The 22,770-nt window shown below is 44.1% G+C and overlaps 1 protein-coding gene and 1 non-coding gene across 2 annotated transcripts in view; one reads left to right on the plus strand and one right to left on the minus strand.

Annotated features, from left to right (window-relative positions):
• Positions 1-2,517: 2,517 nt before the first annotated feature.
• CTXND1 (cortexin domain containing 1) overlaps positions 2,518-22,770 on the minus strand; it is a 72,693-nt gene continuing 52,440 nt past the window's right edge. The window contains exons 5-6 of the mRNA XM_070775249.1: positions 7,270-7,432; positions 2,518-7,067 (exon numbers count right to left, since the gene is read on the minus strand). Coding sequence (XP_070631350.1) covers positions 6,826-7,005 — 180 coding nt within the window. The 5' untranslated portion in view covers positions 7,006-7,067; positions 7,270-7,432 and the 3' untranslated portion in view covers positions 2,518-6,825. The remainder of the gene's footprint in view (positions 7,068-7,269; positions 7,433-22,770) is intronic.
• On the plus strand, positions 11,489-11,560 carry TRNAC-ACA (transfer RNA cysteine (anticodon ACA)). The gene has a single exon. It is a non-coding gene; the product is annotated as a tRNA-Cys (tRNA).

The following is a 22,770-nucleotide window of genomic DNA, read 5'->3' on the forward strand; positions in this document are numbered from 1 at the left end:
GAACAAATATTTTTTAAAAAATCATTGGCACTTAGTTGCTAGGGGAATATTGCTGATTACACGGATTCTAGGATGGGTGGGCTGCTCTTGATTGCCCTGGAGAGTTTACGTAAAGAGCAAGATAAACTCCAAATCTTGAATTCATAACTGAAGTGTCAGATGGAGAAGCAGAAGGCATGCATGCAGTGGTAAAGTGACTTTCCTCAGCTGTAGGACAGACGAAGGTCTGGCTTGCAGAGTTGCAGTGCCAGGGAACCGTGCAATGCCAGGTAATTGTGTGTGTCAATAAAGTCTCTTAGCTGAGGCAAGGACCTTGAAACTTGTTAAAAATACAAATTATAGGACTTCTATTTTGCTGTACAGCAGAAATGAACACAACATTGCAAATCAACTATACTTTAAAAAGTAAACAACCTCCCCCCCAAAAAAAAAAAATTTATAGTACTTTGATTGACAAATTAAAGGACAGACAACAAGATCAACTGAATTAAACATTCTGGGGTGGGAGTCCAGAAATTGTGTTAAAACAAACTTTCCAAGTGATTCTGATGCATGCTAAAGTTTGAGAACCACTGTACCAGAAAGTACATTCTGCTGCATCCCGATCAATAAAGACAATAAAAAGAGTTCACCTTCATCAGGCAGGAGGTGGTGGCACACCTTAATTGTATTCCCTCCAGGGTTCGCCCGCTCTTCTCTTTGTTGTATTGTGTGGGACCCTGATCATCTTGTCAACCCACAGCAGCTCACGGATGGCTGCTATATTGATGCTTGTGCTCAGTCGCTCAGTCGTGCTGTACTGATGACATGGTGCTAACTATCTCTGCTGAGTGGAGTGTAGCAAGGACCGCAAATGGCACGGGCTTGCCAGAAGGTGAGAGCAAACCCCTATGGACTGGCAGGAGGATTCTCTACCACTGAGCCCCCTGGGAAGCCCATCATCAATGTATACTAACGCCAATCAAAATGAACAAGTGAATATATCTCTTACTTCTTAAAATGAAAATCTTCGTTCCAAATAAAATTCGCTTTCCCCATTTCCATGGGGAAATGATTTGTTCACGCAGATCCTGCTGTCTCTTAAAGCCCACTCTCTGGAGCAATCTTTCTGGCCAAGCTCAACACTAGCCCTTCTGATCTGAATAGAAGATCTCCTTTCGGGTTTCTTACGACTTGGCTTTAAGTGTGTGCTCTGGTCTAACGTGGAAAGTCTTCAGCAGCCATGTGTCCATCTTTCTCTCCACCCACTGTTTGAAGGCAGGGACCCCCAGGCACCTCTCTTCTCTGTTCTGGTGCAGAGGGGCTGCTCAGTGGCTGGGCAGTAAGGATGGCAGCCCTGTCTCTAGTTTCTGCCATCACCCTGTGTCTGGAAGACCTGATGGGTAGCAGGCACCCTCCAAGGTCAGTGTGGGGCCTCTGCATGTGCCCTCCACATTGCAGAAATTTCTTGGGTTCCAGCGGCTGGGGGCATATTGGGATATCCCCTGGTAGGTGAGAAACCTCGCTTTTCCTTGTGCCATCCACTATGAAGAACGAGGCTCAGTGGTTTATGAACCTCTTTGGGTTTTTGAGGCAATGTGTAGTATCTTCGTGTGTACCACTCTGCTGCATGTACTGGGTGCATCCTAGGGTTGCTATGTTTTCTTATAATTTAATTTAATTTTTATTTTTTTGGCTAGAGGATAATTGTTTTGCAATGTTATATTGGGTTGTCTTAGCTGACGATGACCAAGGACCTATGGATTCAGGGCTGGCATGGCTGAGGCTGTCTGTCCCTTTGGACACAGCCAGCCTGGTGTACTGTTTGGACGGAATGACTGGGTATGTGAACGTGGACCAGGGAGCTCGGCTCAAGTGCCTCTCAGCAGACTGGGCCATAAACAAAGAGGGCACTGCAGGCTGTCCTCCTTCACACACGCAGGACTGTGGACGTGGAAACACACTTGTGGATACGCCAGGCTTTGAAATTCTCCCCACCTGATATTTTGAAGCAGAACCAGCTCCTTTTGGATTGAGTTAGCCTCAAATTCTGTAGCAATTTTATAGGAGAGGGAAGCATGGATGTTTCAATTCAATAAGAAGGGACTTCCCTGGTGGTCCCGTGGCTAAGACTGCGCATCCAATGCAGTGGGGAAGGTTCCATCCCCGATCAGGGAACTAAGATCCTGCATGCAGCATGGCAGAACTCCCCGCCAAAAAAAGAGTAGCAATTCAATAAGAACATGTAGATTAGAGCAACTAACTGGAAAAAATGAAACAGAGTTGATGGAAATTGATAGACCAGGCAGGTAAAACTGGTGTCCTCTATTAGTCATACCAGCCTGTCCGAGCATTCTCAGGGCTCATGTTTCTGCTAGGGACCGTCACTGATTTCTTGCTTCTGCTGTTTTTCTCCACCTCACCTGTCCCTAGAATGACATCCCTTTCCAGATAACATTTCTTCACATCACCCACTTCCCAGATATCTTCCCCCCAACCAGATGTCTTTATTGCCCCACAAACACCACGGCCAGAAGGTGGATTGTGTATCAGACTTTACTGAGGGTTTGGGGTAACAGGAAGGGACTGGAGTAGAGCACAGAACAGGCAACAACTTAAAATCAACCACCAAACACCACTGTCTGGAGACCCCGTCACCCGTACCCTGCAGGGGGACTTTTTCTCTGATCATATTTTGCCTTAAATCCTGGGTTGAGGAGGTCAACACCTCTTTCTCTCTGATGTTTTTCATTTTCTTTCTGCCAGCTTCCAGTCTTCAAAAATTCTCTCCATTTCTTTTGCTGAACAGTTTACCTCTCCATCCCAAGCCCTAACTTCATCTCAGCCAGCTACAAACTGGCTAAGATGCTCTGATGACAAAGGACCATCTCCTCCATCCTTTAGTAGCTAAAGCAACAACAAAAGCTTGAAATTTCAGTTGGGTTTTCCCTTATTATGATCAAATATTTAGATGGCTCTCCCTCCCCCATGTGTCTCTAAGGTGCAGCGGGTGTTATTTAAATATTTATTATCCACCATCCTGAGCAAGCCCCAGGGTTCATCATATCTGTCTTAAGCTTTCTTTATTTTTATTTTGCAACATATATACTAGGGAAAAATGAAAGCAATCCAAATGCTTAATAATAGGATTCTGGATAACTATGCACATGCACTAGATGGTATGGTTTATAGCCACTAAAATGATAAATAGGAAGACTGTAGCAGAAACATGCTTATGAAGAAATGTTATGAGATACTGATTAAAATACTGTAACAGAAGGCTTTTATGAAAAAATATATTTTGCATGTGGACAAAGATGAGAAGGGAACACATGGACGCACAATGGAAATCACTATTATCTGGAGGCTTATAATAGGAGTGATTTTGAAATTTTCCATCTTTTGCTGAAATGTTATTATTTCCCTTTGCCACCAAAAAAGTCAAAAGAGATAGGGTGGGAAATATTAACAACTCTAGGTGTGGGAAAGAAATAAGTGAGACCAGAGGACCCTCAAGGCAGTGCTTCTCAAACTAATTGATCATATTATTGATATGATCCTTCTATGATCTATTGATATGATCCATACTATTGATCCTTCTCTAAAAACATATTGATGCATTTAATTAATGTGTATGCATGCTCAGTCACATCTGACTTTTTGTGACCACCCTGGACTGTAGTCTGCGAGGCTCCTCTGTCCATGGGATTTTCCAGGCAAGAACACTGGAGTGGGTTGCCATTTCCTCCTCCAGGGGATCTTCCCAATTCAGGGATAGAACTTGAGTTTCCTGCATTGGCAGGAGGATGCTTTACCACTGAGCCACCTGGGAAGCTCATGTTCCTGCATAGAAATCACTCGGTGGATCTTGCTAAGAGATTTCTGGGCCCCACCTGCAGAGATTAGAGTTCTGGAGGTCTGGAGTGGGGGTCCATGATTTTGGATTTCTAGAAAGTTCCTCAATGCTGCAGGTGCTATTTGTCCTTCATCAGGGTTTGAGTAGTACAGCCCTCGGGCACCTGTTGTTCACTCCTTAGAGCTCTAAAATATCTCCAAGTGAGGTCTTCAAGATCTCTTGTTCCTCAGGATCTTTGCTGATTGGGAGTTGGTTCTGACTGGCACTGTAAATCCATGCTGATGAGCTGTTCACAGAAGTGCTTGGTATCTCTGAGGTAGTCTGCAGAGTGAAGGCTGCTGCTGCTGGGCCTGAGGCAATGTGCAGGGTCCTTGCTCTGGTCCGTCCCCTCAGACGGAGCCTCCAATGCATTTTAGCCCACTGCCTTTGCCAGCTGTCCCTTACTGCATCCCACAGCGTGGAAGGTGGCATGGGGAACAGCTGGAAATGCCCTGGAATGCCGCCTGAACAGCGGTGCCCTTGTTCACTTTCAAGGTGGTCACCTAGTGGTGATGGTGCTTTGGAAAGCTATTTCCCAGGTGACCCGGGATGGGGTGGTACTGATGGCGGGGATGTGGGTGATGCGAAGGGAGCCTTGAGCTTCTTCCCAGCTGCAGGTCACTTCTGAGGGAGATGGCAGGCATGCCTTAGAGGGATAGAATAAATACCTTCAGAATCAGGGGGTGTTCAGGAGGTCTCATTTAACTGCATATTGTGTTTGCAGGATTACTGATGATAATGATGATTATGTAAATTAATAAACACCATATTTCTTGAGGTCAGGTGCTGGGTGGGAGAGGTTGCTGAGAGCATTCCTCTGACCAGGTCCTGGCCAGGAGGTCTGGTCTTTCAGAAGGGCCCTGGGAACCAAGGAAAACCCAGGGTTCCAGGTTCCTCTGAGAGAGGGGAATCCAGACCCCTCATTCTCCCAGTTCAGACCTCTGGCTTCTCCTGGGGGTGGTAAAAATCAAAAAAAAACATGTTCTCTCATTTCATCCTCACAACAACCTTGTGAGGTAGATGTTATTCCCTCATTTTACAGATGAAGAAATTGGGGATCAGAGAGGCTGAGTTATTTGGGATCATAGGGCAAGAAAGTAGAGGAGCTGGGACTCGGGACCAGGTTTGTGGACTCTGGTCCACTATTCTTGCTGCAAGGTCGTAGATTTAGGTGATGGAGTGTGAGGGGCGAGAAGGGTGGGAAAAGAGGGAAAGGAGTCATTATAATCAACAACTTATTCCTTGTCTCCCCCCACGGCACATTTACATTCAAAGCACTCCCCTCCTGCCCTTTCATTCACATGAGGCTTACACAAAACAAAAAGGGCAAGGTTTTTCCTCCTCCTTTATACAACGAGGGGATGGAGGTACAGAGAGGTAAAGTGACTTACTCAAGGTCACACAGCCTTAGAGTGACAGACATGAGTAGAACCCAGGTCTTCCTGTCTGATATTCATCTCATATACTGTGTGCTCTCAAGAGGTCACTGGGTGAAATAATTTTTCATGAAGAATAGTGGGGGAAAAAAAGAAACATATGACCAACAGAGATAATTATTACACCATGACCTATCCACCAATGGAATACTCTGTAGCCAGTAAAAATGATGGCTATAACCAGCCTAGACAGCATATTAAAAAGCAGAACATTACTTTGCCAACAAAGGTCCATCTAGTCAAGGCTATGGTTTTTCCAGTAGTCATGTATGGATGTGAGAGTTGGACTATAAAGAAAGCTGAGCGCCGAAGAATTGATGCTTTCTAACTGTGATGTTGGAGAAGACTCTTGAGAGTCTCTTGGACTGCAAGGAGATCCAACTAGTACAGCCCAAAGGAGATAAGTCTTGGGTGTTCACTGGAAGGACTGATGTTGAAGCTGAAACTCCAATATTTTGGCCACCTGATGCGAAGAACTGACTCATTTGAAAAGACTGATGCTGGGAAAAATTGAGGGCAAGAGGAGAAGGCGATGATAGAGGATGAGATGGCTGGATGGCATCACCTACTCGATGGACATGGATTTGGGTAGACTCCAGGAGTTGGTGATAGACAGGGAGGCCTGGCGTGCTGTGGTTCATGGGGTCACAAAGAGTCGGACGTGACTGAGCAACTGAACTGAACTGAACTGAACTGAAGAGTTTGATCACATGAGAAAGTGTTCATGCTCTAATATGAAGTGATGCAACACCATGCACACAGTTTGACTATTGAAAAATATATGTAAAAATACTGAGAGAAAATATATCAAGATGGCGGCTTTGGGGAAGTGGAATTATAAGTATTATTTTCCCCCTTTCCTTCTATTATTTTTCTGTATTTTTCCAAACTTCTAAAATACACATTTCATTTATAACAGGAAAAAATATACCCTTCTATATTTTAGTTTAAAAAAATATTGCTGGGAAGCAGCCCCTGTGCCTTTTGTGAATTTGAATCCATCTGCTTCCCTGGGTCACCACCCTGGCTCCACTGCCAGCCCATTGGGAAGGGGCTGGGTTTCAGGTGGATGTCTGTGCTGTGCAACCCTGGGGCTAGTACGTGTGCTTCTTGGCATGATCAGGGCAAGGGTCTCCTCAAAACTGGACCACTGTTATATGATATGTCCTGTATCCAATGCCAAATGGGGTTTGGGAGCCAGGGAAGGTGACCGCCCATAGTCTCACACTGAGTCCTCAGCCTGGAACCCGGGCCTACTGACTTGCAGACCTCTCATCCCCAGACTGGCTGGCCATGGCACCGCCCACAGCATCCCACGCATCTCAACCTGCTGCTCGTGTGGGAGTGGACAAGGCTAAGGTGAGCCACCTCCATCCCTAGTAGCCGAATCTGTTCCCGCCTGCCCCCAGGCGCTAGCAGGCTGGTGGCCAGGGGACGGAGGTGTGTCCCGGGGCAACCTCGTCCAGAGAGCGCCAGGGTCTTGGTCCCTCCCCACTGCCTCTGCCCGCCCGCGCCTCAGTCGTCCAGGTGCTGCTCCTCCCAGGTGGACGTGGGGATGGCGCTGTAAGGGTCCATGATGACCTTGGCGCAGCGGATGATCATCACGACGAGGAACAGGCAGAGGAAGACGAAGCAGGCCAAGGTCAGTCCTTTGTCCACGTCCACGTAGACGGGCTCAGGCGTGGGGTCCTCCATCTCTCAGTGGCAGCTTCTGGCTCCTCCTCCGGCACAGGGTTGACTGGTACCATCTTCCACCCCTGCAGAAAGCCAGGGCAGTGCAGATCAGAGGGTCATGCCCACTTGCCTGCGGTGGGGGTAGAGGTGGGGGCAGAGCACAACCCTGGGTTCTTATATGCCCTCCTGGAGTGGAAGTTGGCTCCTTCCCCTTCCCTCCTGCACGTGAGAGCTGAGACCTCGTTTTCAGATGCCCACTGAGGTCTCTTCCCAGAGGGCACTCACCTGCTGGTCAGAGTGATCACCACTTCATAAGGGCCACTGGGTGGGCAGGCACCCTGGGTGCGGCTGCTTCAGGAGGGAGGCGGGGGTGACCAGACATCACAGCTGGAAGCCAGAGAGAGCAGTGGCCTTTCCTTTAGAAAGCAGGGACCCAAACTGGCAGCAGCTGAAACAGAATATGACAGAACAAGGCTGGTTACTTCCCATGACACCCAGACTTGAGCTGGACTGGCAGGAAAGTCTGGCCTGGAGAGTTCCTGCCTGGGCATCGTGGTGGGAGCAGTCACACTTTACACCAAAGCTTTTTTCCTTTCCTTCTCTCTTTTAAAAAATATAACATTAAAAATTGTGATAAAATAGACATAACATAAAATTTACCATGGTGACCATGGTTAAGTGCACAGTTTGGTGGCTTTAGGACGTTCAAATCGTTGTGCAGCCATCACCACCATCCGTCTCCAGAGCTCTCTTCAACTTGCAAAACTGAAACTGTGCCCATGAAACCATTGGGATGAACTGGAAGATTGGGATTGACATACATACACTATTGATACTGTGTATAAAATAGATAACTACTGAGAACCTACTGTACAGCACAAGGAACTCTACTCAATGCTCCGTGGTGACCTGAATGGGAAGGAAATACAGAACAGAGGGGATATATGTATATGTAAGTCTGATTCTCTTAGCTGTATAGCAGAAACTAATACAACATTGTAGAACTATATTCCAATAAAAATTAAAGGTAAAATAAAAATACAACTGTAAAAAATTGTTGTAAAGTATACATATTATAAAATTTACCAAAGTGACCATGGTGAGGTGGACAGTTCAGTGGCTTTAGGGCTGTGTTTCACAGCTGGACTCAGTCTGGCCTCTCAAACACAGACTGAAATCCTCAGCTCAGCGTCTGCCCTAAGTTAATATCAGAGACCCCACACCGATTATAAAAGTCAGACCTTGGAAAAATTGTCTGGTGATTCTCCCCTGTCTTGTCTGGGGCCAGAACTGGGCCCTATAACCTGGCAACGTGCCCCAGAGGAAGGTTATCGGCATTTTCTGGATCCTTAAGCTGGGATGAAAGCCAAGAGCGTGGATGCAAAGAACAGATTCTTCCACCCTCCAGATGGTGTGTGTTGATTAACGTTAATTACAGGGCGGACACACATCCCCTCCAGCCCCGCTTCCCAGTGAGGACCTGACGCCCAGCAGTGATGCAGCTGAACCCAGCTGCCGTTCCTGGGAGCTGAGGGGCCGGCCTTCCCAGGGGTCAGCTCAGTGGTCCCCAGCAGAATGTAACTGTCCTTCAGCATGGAGCCTGCACAGGCCAGACACTCCATCTGCCACCTTCTCAGGGTGGCTGGAGGGGAACTTGCTCTCGAGTCAGGGTTTCTGATCTGGGCCAGTGAGCAACCCTGAAGGGAACAGCTGGTGGGCTGACCTGGCACAATTGTGAAAGCAAGCAGTTTTAGGGTTTGGGTGTAGCAGATCCAAATGGGGGCTTCCCAGGTGGCGCTAGTGGTAATGAATCCAATGCAGGAAATGCAGGAGACATGGATTCGATTCCTGAGTAGGGATGATCCCCTGGAGGAGGGCATGGCAACCCACTCCAGTATTCTTGCCTGGAGAACCCAAAGACAGAGGAGCCTGGTGGGCTGCAGTCCATGGGGTTGCAAAGAGTTGGACATGAGACTGAGCACGTACTCTCCTAAATGCCTTATCTCCAACTACAATCCTGTTGAGTGTCAGGACTTCAGCATATGGATTTGGGGGTACAGAATGCAGTCAGAGCAGCATGTCAGTTTCTCAAGGGCAGGGTCCAAGACTGACCAAGGGCCACTACCAACCTGGACCCAGGACAGGCCCCTGCCTTGTGGGTTCACAGGAAATGCCAGAGAAGATGCAAACTTGCTTAGCTTCTGCCCTCCGGACACTAACGGTAGGAAGGCAAGGAGACTGAAAAAGCACATCACTTATTACTTCGGGGCTAAACAACCGGCTGTATCGACAGTGTGAATTCAATCAGGTAACAAAGACCAGAGCTGATCACGTGCAGTAATCTGCTGGTTCTATAAATAGTGGCGGAGTCATTATGAAAGGTGACCCATCAGAATCACTTCCCCAGATGACAGATGGGTTAAGTGGAAGGCGTTTGCTCAGGACACAGAAGAGGCCCAGTGTCATAACCCGACACTGATTGTGTTGTCCTGTGGGAGTGCACTTGGTGGCCCCACTCCTTCATCAGAGCAGTTAACAGGCTTGCCAGAGGGAGATGATGAGTCTGTGCTAAGAGATGATTAAGACCAAAAACAACTTAGGAATTTGTTTGGAAATCAGCGATTTTTAGAAGACGGCTGCTCTCATCTCCCTATTCTAGGCTTCAGCTGCCACCTTTCCAGCCTCTGGGCAACCCTGCTTGCTTCAGACTGGGCCCCACAACCCGAACTGGCTCTGCCCAATCTATCCTGTTACTGTTCTGAAGTCGATTTTGGTATACTGAGTGGTATGTCTCAATCAAGTTTTGTATGTTCTGTGGTTTGTCTCAAGTTTGAAGTTGAGGGGAGACTCTGCCAGCAACCAAGGACTTCTGTTCAGACCTGAATGGTGGGTATTTCCTCCACTGGCAGGCCTTGTCCCTATACTTGTGTTCGTAAGTAGACAGTTAACCACCCCCTGCATCGTCTAGTTGCTAAATATACTGGGAATGTGTGTTCAGTCGTGTCTGACTTTTTCGGGACTCCATGGACTGTAGCCCTCCAGGCTCCTCGTTCATGGGATTCTCCAGGTAAGAATATGAGAGTGAGTTGCCATTTCATCCTCCAGGGGATCTTTCTGACCCAGGGATCAAACCCACGTGTCCTGAGTCTCCTACATTGGAAGGCGGATTCTTTACCACTGAGCCACCTGAGAATCCCAAGTGAATATATTGTGCAGTGTTAAACACACTGCACCCTTAAGCTGTTTGTTCATTTTATCTTCATTTCAAAATCTGAACATAAAGCTAGCATATACTTGAACTCTTGGTGAAATTTAAATATTAATAAAATGGTATATCCATAAATACATACCATAACTACTACTAGGGCTGGAAAGATACATGGAGGGGATGGACTTCATGCAATATTGTGGAGAGAATTTGTTATTTTCTAATATTTAAATATTTTGATTCTTACATTTGATTTATAAAAAACATTGGCTATTTTTGTTCTATTTCCCCAGGTATGGAAAAATGCAAACAAATCAGTCAAAGGTGCATAAGAACACACTGTCCAGCTACTAGAGAAGAAGCAACTCACTGGGAGGCTGTTGGAAAAATGCATCTTAGAAGGGAAAGGAAAACTAAAATGAAGGTGGAACAAGAGTATACCAGCTTTGGGCACTTTTGCAGTCAGACAGGGCTTCCCAGGTGGCTCAGATGGTAAAGAATCTGCCTGCAATGCAGGAGACCTGGGTTTGATCCCGAGGTCGGGAAGATCCCCTGGAAAAGGGAATGGGTACCCACTGCAGTATCCTTGCCTGGAGAATTCCATGGACAAAAGTAGCCATATAGGGAGGGGAAAGAAACTGCACAAAGATATGGAGGGTTTCATCAGCAGTCTTGCTGACACTGTAACATCAAGATCTGAGGCATGGGACTTCCCTGGTGGTCCAACGGTTAAGCCTCTGTTCTTCCGATGCAGGGGGCACAGGTTCGATCCCTGACTGGGGAAGTTCTGCATGTGGTGTGGTATGGCAGAAAAAATAAAAGAAGAAAGTCCGGTGCCCTTCCCAGTCTGCTGATCCACCAGGTGTGGCAGTCATAGCCTTGGTGGTGGAAAAATGACAAGAACAGTCAGAGGAAGGGCATCACTGAGAGACCATGAGAGGCAATGAGAGGAGAACGGGATCAAGGCTCTTCTTGTCCTTACACTAAAAGATCCGTTATTTGTGGTAACCTTAGTGAACTTCTGTTCCTTATAGAATCACTCTCAAATAGAAAACACGACTTTCTAGTGACTCTAGATGATTCTCAAAAAGAAATCTTCATTTCTGAAAGGCAGTAAATTGAATAGTACCAAAAAGGGCACTAGCTTTCTACTGGTTATGAGGAGCAGGTTAAAAAAAAAAGATAACGCTACATTGTTAAAGTGTATACGTTGCTTGTTAGTCCTAAATTTTTTATGAAATAAAAAGACACTTACTCCTTGGAAGGAAAGTATGACCAACCTAGACAGCATAGACTTCCCTGGTGGCTCAGATGGTAAAGCATCTGCTTACAATGCAGGAGACCCAGGTTCGATCCCTGGGTTGGGAAGATCCTCTGGAGAAGGAAATGGCAACCCACTCCAGTACTCTTGCCTGGAAAATCCCATGGACGGAGGAGCGTTGTAGGCTACAGTCCATGGGGTCTCAAAGAGTCGGACACGACTGAGCGACTTCACTCAGACAGCATATTAAAAAGCAAAGACATTACTGTGCCAACAAAGGTCAGTCTAGTCAAGACTATGGTTTTTCCAGTAGTCATGTATGGATGTAAGAGTTGGACTATAAAGAAAGCTGAGCGCCGAAGAACTGATGCTTTTGAACCGTGGTGTTGGAGAAGACTCTTGAGAGTCCCCTGGACTGCAAGGAGATCCAACCAGTCCATCCTAAAAGAAATCAGTCCTGAATGTTCATTGGAAGGACTGATGTTAAAGCTGTAACTCCAATCCTTTGGCCACCTGATGCGAAGAGCTGACTCATTTGAAAAGACCCTGATGCTGGGAAAGATTGAGGGCGGGAGGAGAAGGGGATGACAGAGGATGAGATGGCTGGCTGGCATCACGGACTCAATGGACATGAGTTTGAGTAAACTCCCGGAGTTGGTGATGGACAGGGAGGCCTGGCGTGCTGCAGTCCATCGGATGGCAAAGAGCTGGACACGACTGAGCAACTAACTTAATTGAGTCCTAAATTGTATCCCAGTCTTTTGTGACCTTATGGACTATAGCTCACCAGGCTCCTCTGTCCATAGGATCTTCCAGGTAAGAATACTGGAGTGAGCTGCCATTTCCTTCTCCAGGGGATCTTCCCCACCCAGGGATGGAACCTGTGTCTTCTGCATTGGCAGGTGGATTCTTTACCACTGAGCCACCTGGGAAGCCCAAATATAGCTATAAAACAATGTAAATGTTAAAAAAAGAATTAAAAAATAAAAGTTACATAACAGAAAAACTTCATAAAGATAACTTGTATCTAAAATTCTGCATTATTTCAATAAAAACTAGTAGAGGGAAGATGGAACTAAATCAAAATGTAATAAAATTTTTATATCATTTGGGTAGTGTAAATATTTTAATATTTTTAATTAATTCAATAATTTAATGTAAATTTTAGTTTAATACTGATAGAACAGTGTAGATTAAGATACATGTTTGAACATTTAAAGATAACACTAGGAGAAAAAAAAATAAAGGAGAAAAAAAAAAAGATAACACTAGGAGAATGATATAAAATAATTGACTATTAAATTAGTTAGCTGAATAGACATTTTTATTGCCTATAGGGAGTATACACTGATTTTAAATGTTTACAGAATAGTTACAAAAATTGATTTGGTGTTTATTTACAAAGAAAACACCTATACATTTTAAAAAGTAGAAATTTTACAGGCTGTATTTTCTGACCACAAAAGATTAAGCCAACTAACAGAGCAACAAGCTATTTGATTTTAATAACGTTAAAAAATAATGATTGAGCTAATGAGAAAATTAAGCATAATTACAGAATATTTAGAAAATCACTCTAATGAGTATTCTACATATTAGAAGTTATGGAGTGAGGTGAGTGACATCTGTTTATTATATTCAGGGCCAAAACCATAGCTTTCATGATTGAACAAGAAGAATTAAATGCAGGGAAAGAAGAAATAAACTGAGACCATTATAAAAACAGCATCAAGGAAATCTGGAAGATGAAATAAGAATTAAAAGCAGAATTTAACAATTCACAAAACAGAGCACCAGTAGAATTAAAAATAAACCACAGAGAAAGGTCTTTATAATAGTTTGAACCTGGATAAACCTCTGGCAAAATTAATGTAGAAAGAAAGAGGAAAGACAAGTATACACCTTTAAGAATGAGAAGAGCCAACTGACTGGAAAAGAACCAGACGCTGGGAAAGATTGAGGGCAGGAGATGAAGGGGGTGGAGGATGAGATGGTTGGATGGTATCACTGACTCAATCAGCGTGAGTTTGAGCAAACTCTGGGAGATGGTGAAGGACAGAGAAGCCTGGCGTGCTGCAGTTCATGGGGTCGCCAAGAGTCAGACACGACTGAGCGACTGAACAACAGCAGGAGTGAGAAAGAGGCTATAACCACGGATACTAAGGAGATCAAAAACATAAGGGGTGGTGCTGTGTAAAACCCATCAGTACATTTGAAAAACTCAATGATATGGGTGTTTTCTAGAATGTAAATGGTCAAAATGGACTAAAAATGTACTGGAACATAAAATTAAGCAATCTCCATGAGGTGTTTGTCAAGAGGGTCTAAGCAATCCAAGTTGGGCTGGCGTACAGCAGCCAGACCAGGGCCAAGTCTGTGAAGCTGCACAAAGTCCTCCAGGCCATCTGGTCTACCTGCAGTGCCCCTGGGCGGAAGGGCACCCCTCTTTGTTCTGAGAACTGGGGACAGCCTGGGAGCCACCACTAGGATTCCTCTCCTCTCGCACATCTGTGCTCCCCTTTGCCACTCTGAGATTACAAAACAACAAGAACACACTCCTTGCCAATATTTCTACTGAACAGCTCAAGCTCCAATGTCACCAAGTTTGAATACATTTCCTGGGACTCAGAAGTCCCGAAGGTGCTTATTTATGACCAAAGGGCGAGTTGGCTCATGCCTTCCAGATGGAGTGTCCTCTTAGTATCCGAAGGATGCCACATCACCTGGGGAAGATGGTTGATATTAACAGCTAGGAAGTTTTTACTTTACAGCATGGGTGGTTCTCCCAGGTGTGGGCTCTTCCAGCCTTCCCAAGAGCTCTGTCAAGAGACCCTGGGAAGAGACCTAGATTCTTCGCTTTGCTGCTATACACCAACCATATTCCTGGGCCTCTAGTTAACCTCCAGGATGGCTGATTGCCATCCCAGGATCCACAGCCCCAGAGGTTCAAACCACTCCTCTCCTGGGACTTCCCTTCTGGTCCAGTGGTTAAGAATCCACCTTGCAATGCAGGGGATGCAGGTTTAATCCCTGGTTGGGGAACTAAGATCCTACATGGCTTGGAGCAGCTAAGCTCATGTGCCACAACTAGAGGACCCAAGCACCATAACGAAGATCCCATGTGCCTCAACTAAGATCTGATGCAGCCAAATAAATACTAAAATGCTACTCTCTCAATTCATCCCACTCTCTCCTTCCCCTTCAAGAGGGAGGGGATATATGTATACCTATGGCTGATTCACTTTGTTGGTATTGCAGAAACCAACAGAACAATTACCATCCAAATTTAAAAAGAAAAGCAAAAGCAAAAAAAAAAAAAAGCATTCCTCTTGCACAACGGAAACCAACATAACAATTATTATCCAATTAAAAAATAAAAATAAAAAAACAAAAACCAACCCATTCCTTTCTTAAGAGACCCCCAATTCCAGGCAAGGACCTGCCCCAAAGTCTAATGTTTTTATCCTCATGATGACTTTATTCTAGAGGCTGTGTTGCTCTTTCCTCCCTCCAGATACTGTTTAGGCAAGGCGTGAGCTACTGAGGCAGATTTCCAGAACGTGAATCTCAGGGGCAAAGGGTTAGAGTCTCAATCAGTATCCATTCATGAGGCTCTCAGACGACTCATGCAAATACGCCCGCCTCTCCCAGCATTTCTCTAGATCTGTGCATCAGCAGTTTATCTCCCAGAAAGAAATGTCAGAGTTCCACCTCTTTGAATATTCTGCCACACAGAACCAACATGATATTTTAAAAATGTCTGTCTGTATCTCCTCTAGCGATAGAAAACTTTGAAGACCGTCTTCCTGTTTGAGAGGGCTGGGGCTCCGTAAACTGCACGGCACATATGTTTTCTGCCTCTACTTGTGTCACACATATGGCAAAAGAGAACACTTTCTGTTGACAGTATTTCCCCCAAATTCACGCAAATCCCCTCTGCAGAGCTCCACAAATTGCCTTCCTGCATTTGAAGGGTAAACTAGCAAGAGCCCAAAGTTTTGCAAACTGGCAAGAGATGTTTCTCTTCTGAAGAACATAATTCATTTCCAGCCATGAGTTGAGATGTTCTCACTTCCTTCTTACAAATTTTACAAGTGTTATCTAGCAGCAGGGGGGCCAACAAGCTGACATTTCCTATGCTGCAATTCTCAAAAGTAATTTGAGCCTTGTTTTGGGTAATCAGTCTTTCAGTGTAAAGTCAGAAGCAATGAACTTGGACATCATCCAACCTAGTGCCATTATTTTAGAGTTAGGGAGACAGGCTTAGAGAGGGCAAATGATGGGACTAATGATCCCTTTATAGGACCAGCACTCTTTCTTTTTTTTGACCATACCATGCAGCATGTGGGATCTTAGTTCCCCAACCAAGGATCAAACTCATGCCCCTTGTAGTGGAAGCGTAGAGTCTTAACCACCAGACCTCCGTGGGAATGCTGGTTGCTGGAGAGGACAGTGATGTGACACTTTCCATGATCTCTCCAACAAACATCTCTGGTTTTCCTGAATTCCTTCCAATGACAGAAGGTAGGTGCGAGTGCCAGGACCAGAGGCAGAAAATTCATCCTGTGTTTTTTGTCTGTGCCAGTGATAAGCTGGGCCTCTGTCTTACTATGGATTGCAAAGCAACACAGCTCTAAAAAGAAAAATCTAGGAAATTGAGACAAAACTGCCAAAGATGAGGGCTGCTGGAGATTCAAGCAGGCAAGGGGTTGGAGTCCTATTTCAATGATTATGGTATTTGCTCACTACTGTATTTAAAATGGATAACCAACAAAGGACCTACTGTATAGCACAGGGAACTCTGCTCAGTGTTATGTGGCGGTCTGGATGGGAAGGGAATTTGGGCGGGAGGGGGGAGAATGGATACATGTGTACCTATGGCTGAGGCCCTTTGCTGTGAACCTGAAACTATCACAACATAGTTAATCAGCTACACTGCCATACAAAATAAAAACTTAAAAAAAAAGACTACGGTGTTGGCTATTGGTTCCTGGTAAGTGATTTCCACCAAGTTAAGCAAGTTTTATTTCTCTAAGTTTTAATTCGCTTACATAGAAAAAAAGGGGATGATAGGATTATTGTGAGGATTAAATAAAACATGGGAAATTCTCAACACAGAAACTGGCACCTAGTAAATGCTGAATAAATGCTAGCTGTTCCTATTAATTCTAGTATTCTAACAATTTTCATGGGACTTCCCTTTCTAGATGAACATGTGGATTTTTCACTGTCTATGAATAAATACCTTAATGTTGAACCAAATTTACATCCTGGAATAAATTCTACTTGGTGTACCATTTTTAAAACACTGCTGGATTAAAATATTAATATTTTATCTAGGGGATATTACTACCATGACTAAGTAAAATGGATCTATTGATTCTTTTGTGTGCTATTCTGCTAGATTTTTGTATCAAGGTTATGCTAATTTCTAAGCACAAAAGGAAGATTTCTGTATAATTCTGTCTCCAGTAGTTCATATCTGTTCCTTAGAAGTTTCTTGAGCTCAACTTGTGTGATCTTTTTTGGAAATGTGTGATGAAGAATACTTTTCAATTAAAAAAAAATGTTTATTTATGTTGGCTGTGCTGGGTCTTCGTTGCTGCATGCAGGCTTTCTCTAATTGAAGCGAACAGGGGCTACTCTCTAGTTGCAGATTGCAGTGGCTTCTTTTTGTGCAGCACAGACTCTAGGGCACAAAAGCTTCAGTAGTTGTGGTGCAGGGGCTTATGGGAATCTTGCCAAACCAGGAATCAAACCCATGTCCTCTGCATTGACATGGGGATTCTTAACCACGAGACCACTGAGCAAGCCTCTCTTTCAATTTTTTAATGGATGTTGGCGTATTTAGATTTTCTTCTTCTTCTTATAGCAATTAGGGAAACAATTTTCTGCAGGAAGAAATTGTCCATATTATGTAAATATTCAACTTCAGTGACATAAAATTGTAATGGTCTGCTCTTACTGGGGTTTCCGTGGTGGCTCAGACAGTAAGGAATCTGCCTGCAATGCAGGAGACCTGGGTTCTATCCTTGGGTTGGGAAGACACCCTGGAGAAGAAAATAGCAACCCATTTCAGTATTCTTGCCTGGAAAATCCCATGGACAAGGGAGTCTGGAGAGCTACAGTCCCCGGGGTCACAAGGAGTCAGACATGACTGAGCCACTCACACTTTTCATTTCCTATATTGATACATGCTAGTTCATACCTTTTCTCCGTTGCATAGAATTCTGTGGTTGGACCACGATTTGTTCATTTCCCCTCCAAATGATGAACACTTTATTATTTCAAATTTTTAATGATGAAAATAATGTTTCAATGAACTTTCTTATGCATATACCATTAGGCCAGGTTTTTTTTTTTTTTGCTGCTGCTGCTGCTGCTAAGTCACTTCAGTCATGTCTGACTCTTGCGACCCCATAGACGGCAGCCCACTAGGCTCCTCTGTCCCTGGGATTCTCCAGGCAAGAATACTGGACTGGGTTGCCATTTCCCTCTCCAATGCATGAAAGTGAAAAGTGAAAGTGAAGTTACGGGGTGTTAACTGGACTGCAATTCTTTAGTCCTATAATTAGACTATCTCTAAAAAGACTCTGATGCTGGGAAGGATTGGGGGCAGGAGGAGAAGGGGACAACAGAGGATGAGATGGCTGGATGGCATCACTGACTCGATGGACATGAGTCTGAGTGAACTCCAGGAGTTGGTGATAGACAGGGAGGCCTGGCGTGCTGCGATTCATGGGGTAGCAAAGACTCAGACATGACTGAGCGACTGAACTGAACTGAACTGAACTTTCTTGTGCTCAGTAGCTCAGTGGTGTCTGACTCTCTGTGACCCTTTGGACTGCAGCCTGCCAAGCGTCTCTGTCCATGGGATTTTTCAGGCCAGAATATTGGAGTAGGTTGCCATTTCCAAATCCAGGGGATCTTCCCAACCCAGGGATCAAACCCATATCTTCTGTGTCCCTGCGTTGCAGGCAGATTCTTTACCTAATGAGCAATTGGAAAACCCCTTGTGCTGTGCTTAGTTGTTCAGTAGTGTCCGACTCTTTGTGACTCCGTCTCTGTCCATGGGATTCTCCAGGCAAGAATGCTGGAGTGGGTTGCCATGCCCTTCTCCAGGGGATCTTCCCAACCCAGGGATTAAACCCAGGTTTCCCGCACTGCAGGCATATTCTTTACCTTCTGAGCCACCAGGGAAGCCCCTTGTATATTGCTGATTTTTCCTCCAAAGTGGTTGTTCCAATCCCCACTTTCTCCAGCATTCTTTAGAAGCTGCTACCATTCATATCCTTTGTAGGACTTGGAATTGTCAGACTTGCATTACTGCTGTTCTGGTGGCGTGAATGTATGTCATTGTGGATTTAACTTGCATTCCCCTTATTTCTAATGACATTGGGTATATTTTTTACATTTACTGGCCATTTCATTTTTCTCTTTTTGAATTGTTGGGTTACTTTTCTTTTTCTTGTTTGTTTCTTCATTTTAGATATCATTCCTTTATTGGTCCTGTGCTTTGCAAAATCTCCCCACGCTTCATCTGTGGCTTGTCCTTTAAATTTGTTCAGAGAATCTTATTTGTACTTGCTCAAATTGTTTTAAATTTTAATATAGTCAGCCTCATTCATCTTTTCCTTTATAATTTATACTTTCTGTAACTTTTTTTTAAGGCCGTGCTATACAGTATGTGAGATGTGATGTGATGGATATGATGGATGTGATGTGATGGATATGATGGATATGGATATGAGAGTTGGACTATAAAGAAAGCTGAGCACCAAAAAATTGATGCTTTTGAATTGTGGTGTTGGAGAAAACACTTGAGATTCCCTTGGACTGCAGGAGATCAATCAGGTCCATCCTAAAGGAAATCATCCCTGAATATTCATTGGAAGGACTGACGCTGAAGCTGAAACTCAAATACTTCGGCCACCTGATGCAAAGAACTGACTCATTGGAAAAGGACTCGATGGACATGAGTTTGGGCAAGCTCCTGGAGTTGGTGATGGACAGGGAAGCCTGGCGTGCTGCAGTCCATGGGGTCGCAATGAGTCGGGCACAACTGAGCAACTGAACTAAACTGATACAGCATGTGAGATCTTAGTTCCCCAACCAGGGATCGAACTCTTGTCCCCTGCATTGGAAGTGTGGACCTTTAACCACTGGATCACCAGGCAAGTCCCATTTGTGACTTCTTAAATCCTTTCCTATCCTGATGTCTTGGATATATTCTCCTATATATATTTTCTAGAAGTTTGAAATTCTGTTTTTCTTAGAGTTTCATCCATCTGAAACTGATTTTCATATTATCTGATATGGAGTTTAGAGCTATGTCTCCCCCTATGGATAAAGTATCATCTTATCCCCATGTATTGACTAGTCTGTCCTTTCCCCAGTGATTGTAACACAACCTTAAGCCTCCATCTACACACTTCTGGGCTGTCTATCCTTTTAAAATTTGTTTACTGTTTCTCCTTGTGCCAGTACATGCTGTCTTCGATTCCATTATAAAAACTTTATAGTACATCTTGATATATACTAGTCCAAGACCTCCATCTTGTAATTTTATTCAAGAGCCCCTTGGCTCCTCATATATGTTAGAATCATTTTGCTGGGATGTTGACTGGCAATCCAATGAATTCATAAATTAGTAATGAACTGCCATCTTGATGGCATGGAGTCTTTCTACTCGTGACAAATGTACTCAGGCTCTCATACATGTTCATAGATCAACTTTCATCATTTTCTCTATGTGAAAATGCTTATTTTCTGCTTATTTCTGAGTACTTAATATATATGTTATGATTTTCTTTGTCATAATTGGGGAAAACTGAACATAGATTGAATATTGTATGATATTAGGGTTAAGTAGATCAGATCAGATCAGTTGCTCAGTCGTGTCCGACTCTTTGCTACCCCATGAATCCCAGCACACCAGGCCTCCCTGTCCATCACCAACTCCCGGAGTTCACTGAGACTCATGTCCATCGAGTCAGTGATGCCATCCAGCCATCTCATCCTCTGGTGTCCCCTTCTCCTCCTGCCCCCAATCCCTCTCAGCATCAGAGTCTTTTCCAATGAGTCAACTCTTCACATGAGGTGGCCAAAGTATTGGAGTTTCAGCTTTAGCATCATTCCTTCCAAAGAAATCCCAGGGCTGATCTCCTTCAGAATGGACTGGTTGGATCTCCTTGCAGTCCAAGGGACTCTCAAGAGTCTTCTCCAACACCACAGCCCAAAAGCATCAATTCTTCGGTGCTCAGCCTTTTTCACAGTCCAACTCTCACATCCATACATGACCACAGGAAAAAACCATAGCCTTGACTAGACGGACCTTTGTTGGCAAAGTAATGTCTCTGCTTTTGAATATGCTATCTAGGTTGGTCATAACTTTCCTTCCAAGGAGTAAGCGTCTTTTAATTTCATGGTTGCAGTCACCATCTGCAGTGATTTTGGAGCCCATAAAAATAAAGTCTGACACTGTTTCCACTGTTTCCCCATCTATTTCCCATGAAGTGGTGGGACTGGATGCCATGATCTTCGTTTTCTGAATGTTGAGCTTTAAGCCAACTTTTTCACTCTCCACTTTCACTTTCATCAAGAGGCTTTTGAGTTCCTCTTCACTTTCTGCCATAAGGGTGGTGTCATCTGCATATCTGAGGTTATTGATATTTCTCCCGGCAATCTTGATTCCAGCTTGTGTTTCTTCCAGTACAGCGTTTCTCATGATATACTCTGCATAGAAGTTAAATAAACAGGATAACAATATACAGCCCTGACGAACTCCTTTTCCTATTTGGAACCAGTCTGTTGTTCCATGTCCAGTTCTGTTGCTTCCTGACCTGCATACAAATTTCTCAAGAGGCAGATCAAGTGGTCTGGTATTCCCATCTCTTTCAGAATTTTCCACAGTTTATTGTGATCCACACAGTCAAAGGCTTTGGCGTAGTCAATAAAGCAGAAATAGATGTTTTTCTTGAACTCTCTTGCTTTTTCGATGGTCCAGCAGATGTTGGCAATTTGATCTCTGGTTCCTCTGCCTTTTCTAAAACCAGCTTGAACATCAGGAAGTTCACGGTTCACATATTGCTGAAGCCTGGCTTGGAGAATTTTGAGCATTACTTTACTAGCGTGTGAGATGATTGCAATTGTGCGGTAGTTTGAGCATTCTTTGGCATTGCCTTTCTTTGGGATTGGAATGAAAACTGACCTTTTCCAGTCCTGTGGCCACTGCTGAGTTTTCCAAATTTGCTGGCATATTGAGTGCAGCACTTTCACAGTATCATCTTTCAGGATTTGGAGTAGCTCAACTGGAATTCCATCACCTCCACTAGCTTTGTTCGTAGTGATGCTTTCTTTTTTTTTTTTTGTTTTGTTTTTTTTTTTTTTTTTCGTAGTGATGCTTTCTAAGGCCCACTTGACTTCACATTCCAGGATGTCTGGCTCTAGGTCAGTGATCACACCATTGTGATTATCTGGGTCGTGAAGATCTTTTTTGTACAGTTCTTCTGTGTATTCTTGCCATCTCTTCTCAATATCTTCTGCTTCTGTTAGGTCCATACCATTTCTGTCCTTTATCGAGCTCATCTTTGCATGAAATGTTCCTTTGGTATCTCTGATTTTCTTGAAGAGATCCCTAGTCTTTCTCATTCTGTTGTTTTCCTCTATTTCTTTGCATTGATCGCTGAAGAAGGCTTTCTTATCTCTTCTTGCTATTCTTTGGAACTCTGCATTCAGATGTTTGTATCTTTCCTTTTCTCCTTTGCTTTTCGCTTCTCTTCTTTTCACAGCTATTTGTAAGGCCTCCCCAGACAGCCATTTTGCTTTTTTGCATTTCTTTTCTATGGGAATGGTCTTGATCCCTGTCTCCTGTACAATGTCACGAACCTCATTCCATAGCTCATCAGGCACTCTATCTATCAGATCTAGGCCCTTAAATCTATTTCTCATTTCCACTGTATAATCATAAGGGATTTGATTTAGGTCATACCTGAATGGTCTAGTGGTTTTCCCTACTTTCTTCAATTTAAGTCTGAATTTGGCAATAAGGAGTTCATGATCTGAGTCACAGTCAGCTCCTGGTCTTGTTTTTGCTGACTGTGTAGAGCTTCTCCATCTTTGGCTGCAAAAATATAATCCATCTGATTTCGGTGTTGACCATCTGGTGATGTCCATGTATAGAGTCTTCTCTTGTGTTGTTGGAAGAGGGTGTTTGTTATGACCAGTGCATTTTCTTGGCAAAACTCTATTAGTCTTTGCCCTGTTTCATTCCGTATTTTTTTGTTGGTTATGATAGAGGTATTGCAGTTATGACTAT

The sequence above is a fragment of the Bos indicus genome, chromosome 21 (genome assembly GCF_029378745.1).
Source record: "Bos indicus isolate NIAB-ARS_2022 breed Sahiwal x Tharparkar chromosome 21, NIAB-ARS_B.indTharparkar_mat_pri_1.0, whole genome shotgun sequence".
NCBI classification, from domain to species: domain Eukaryota; kingdom Metazoa; phylum Chordata; class Mammalia; order Artiodactyla; family Bovidae; genus Bos; species Bos indicus.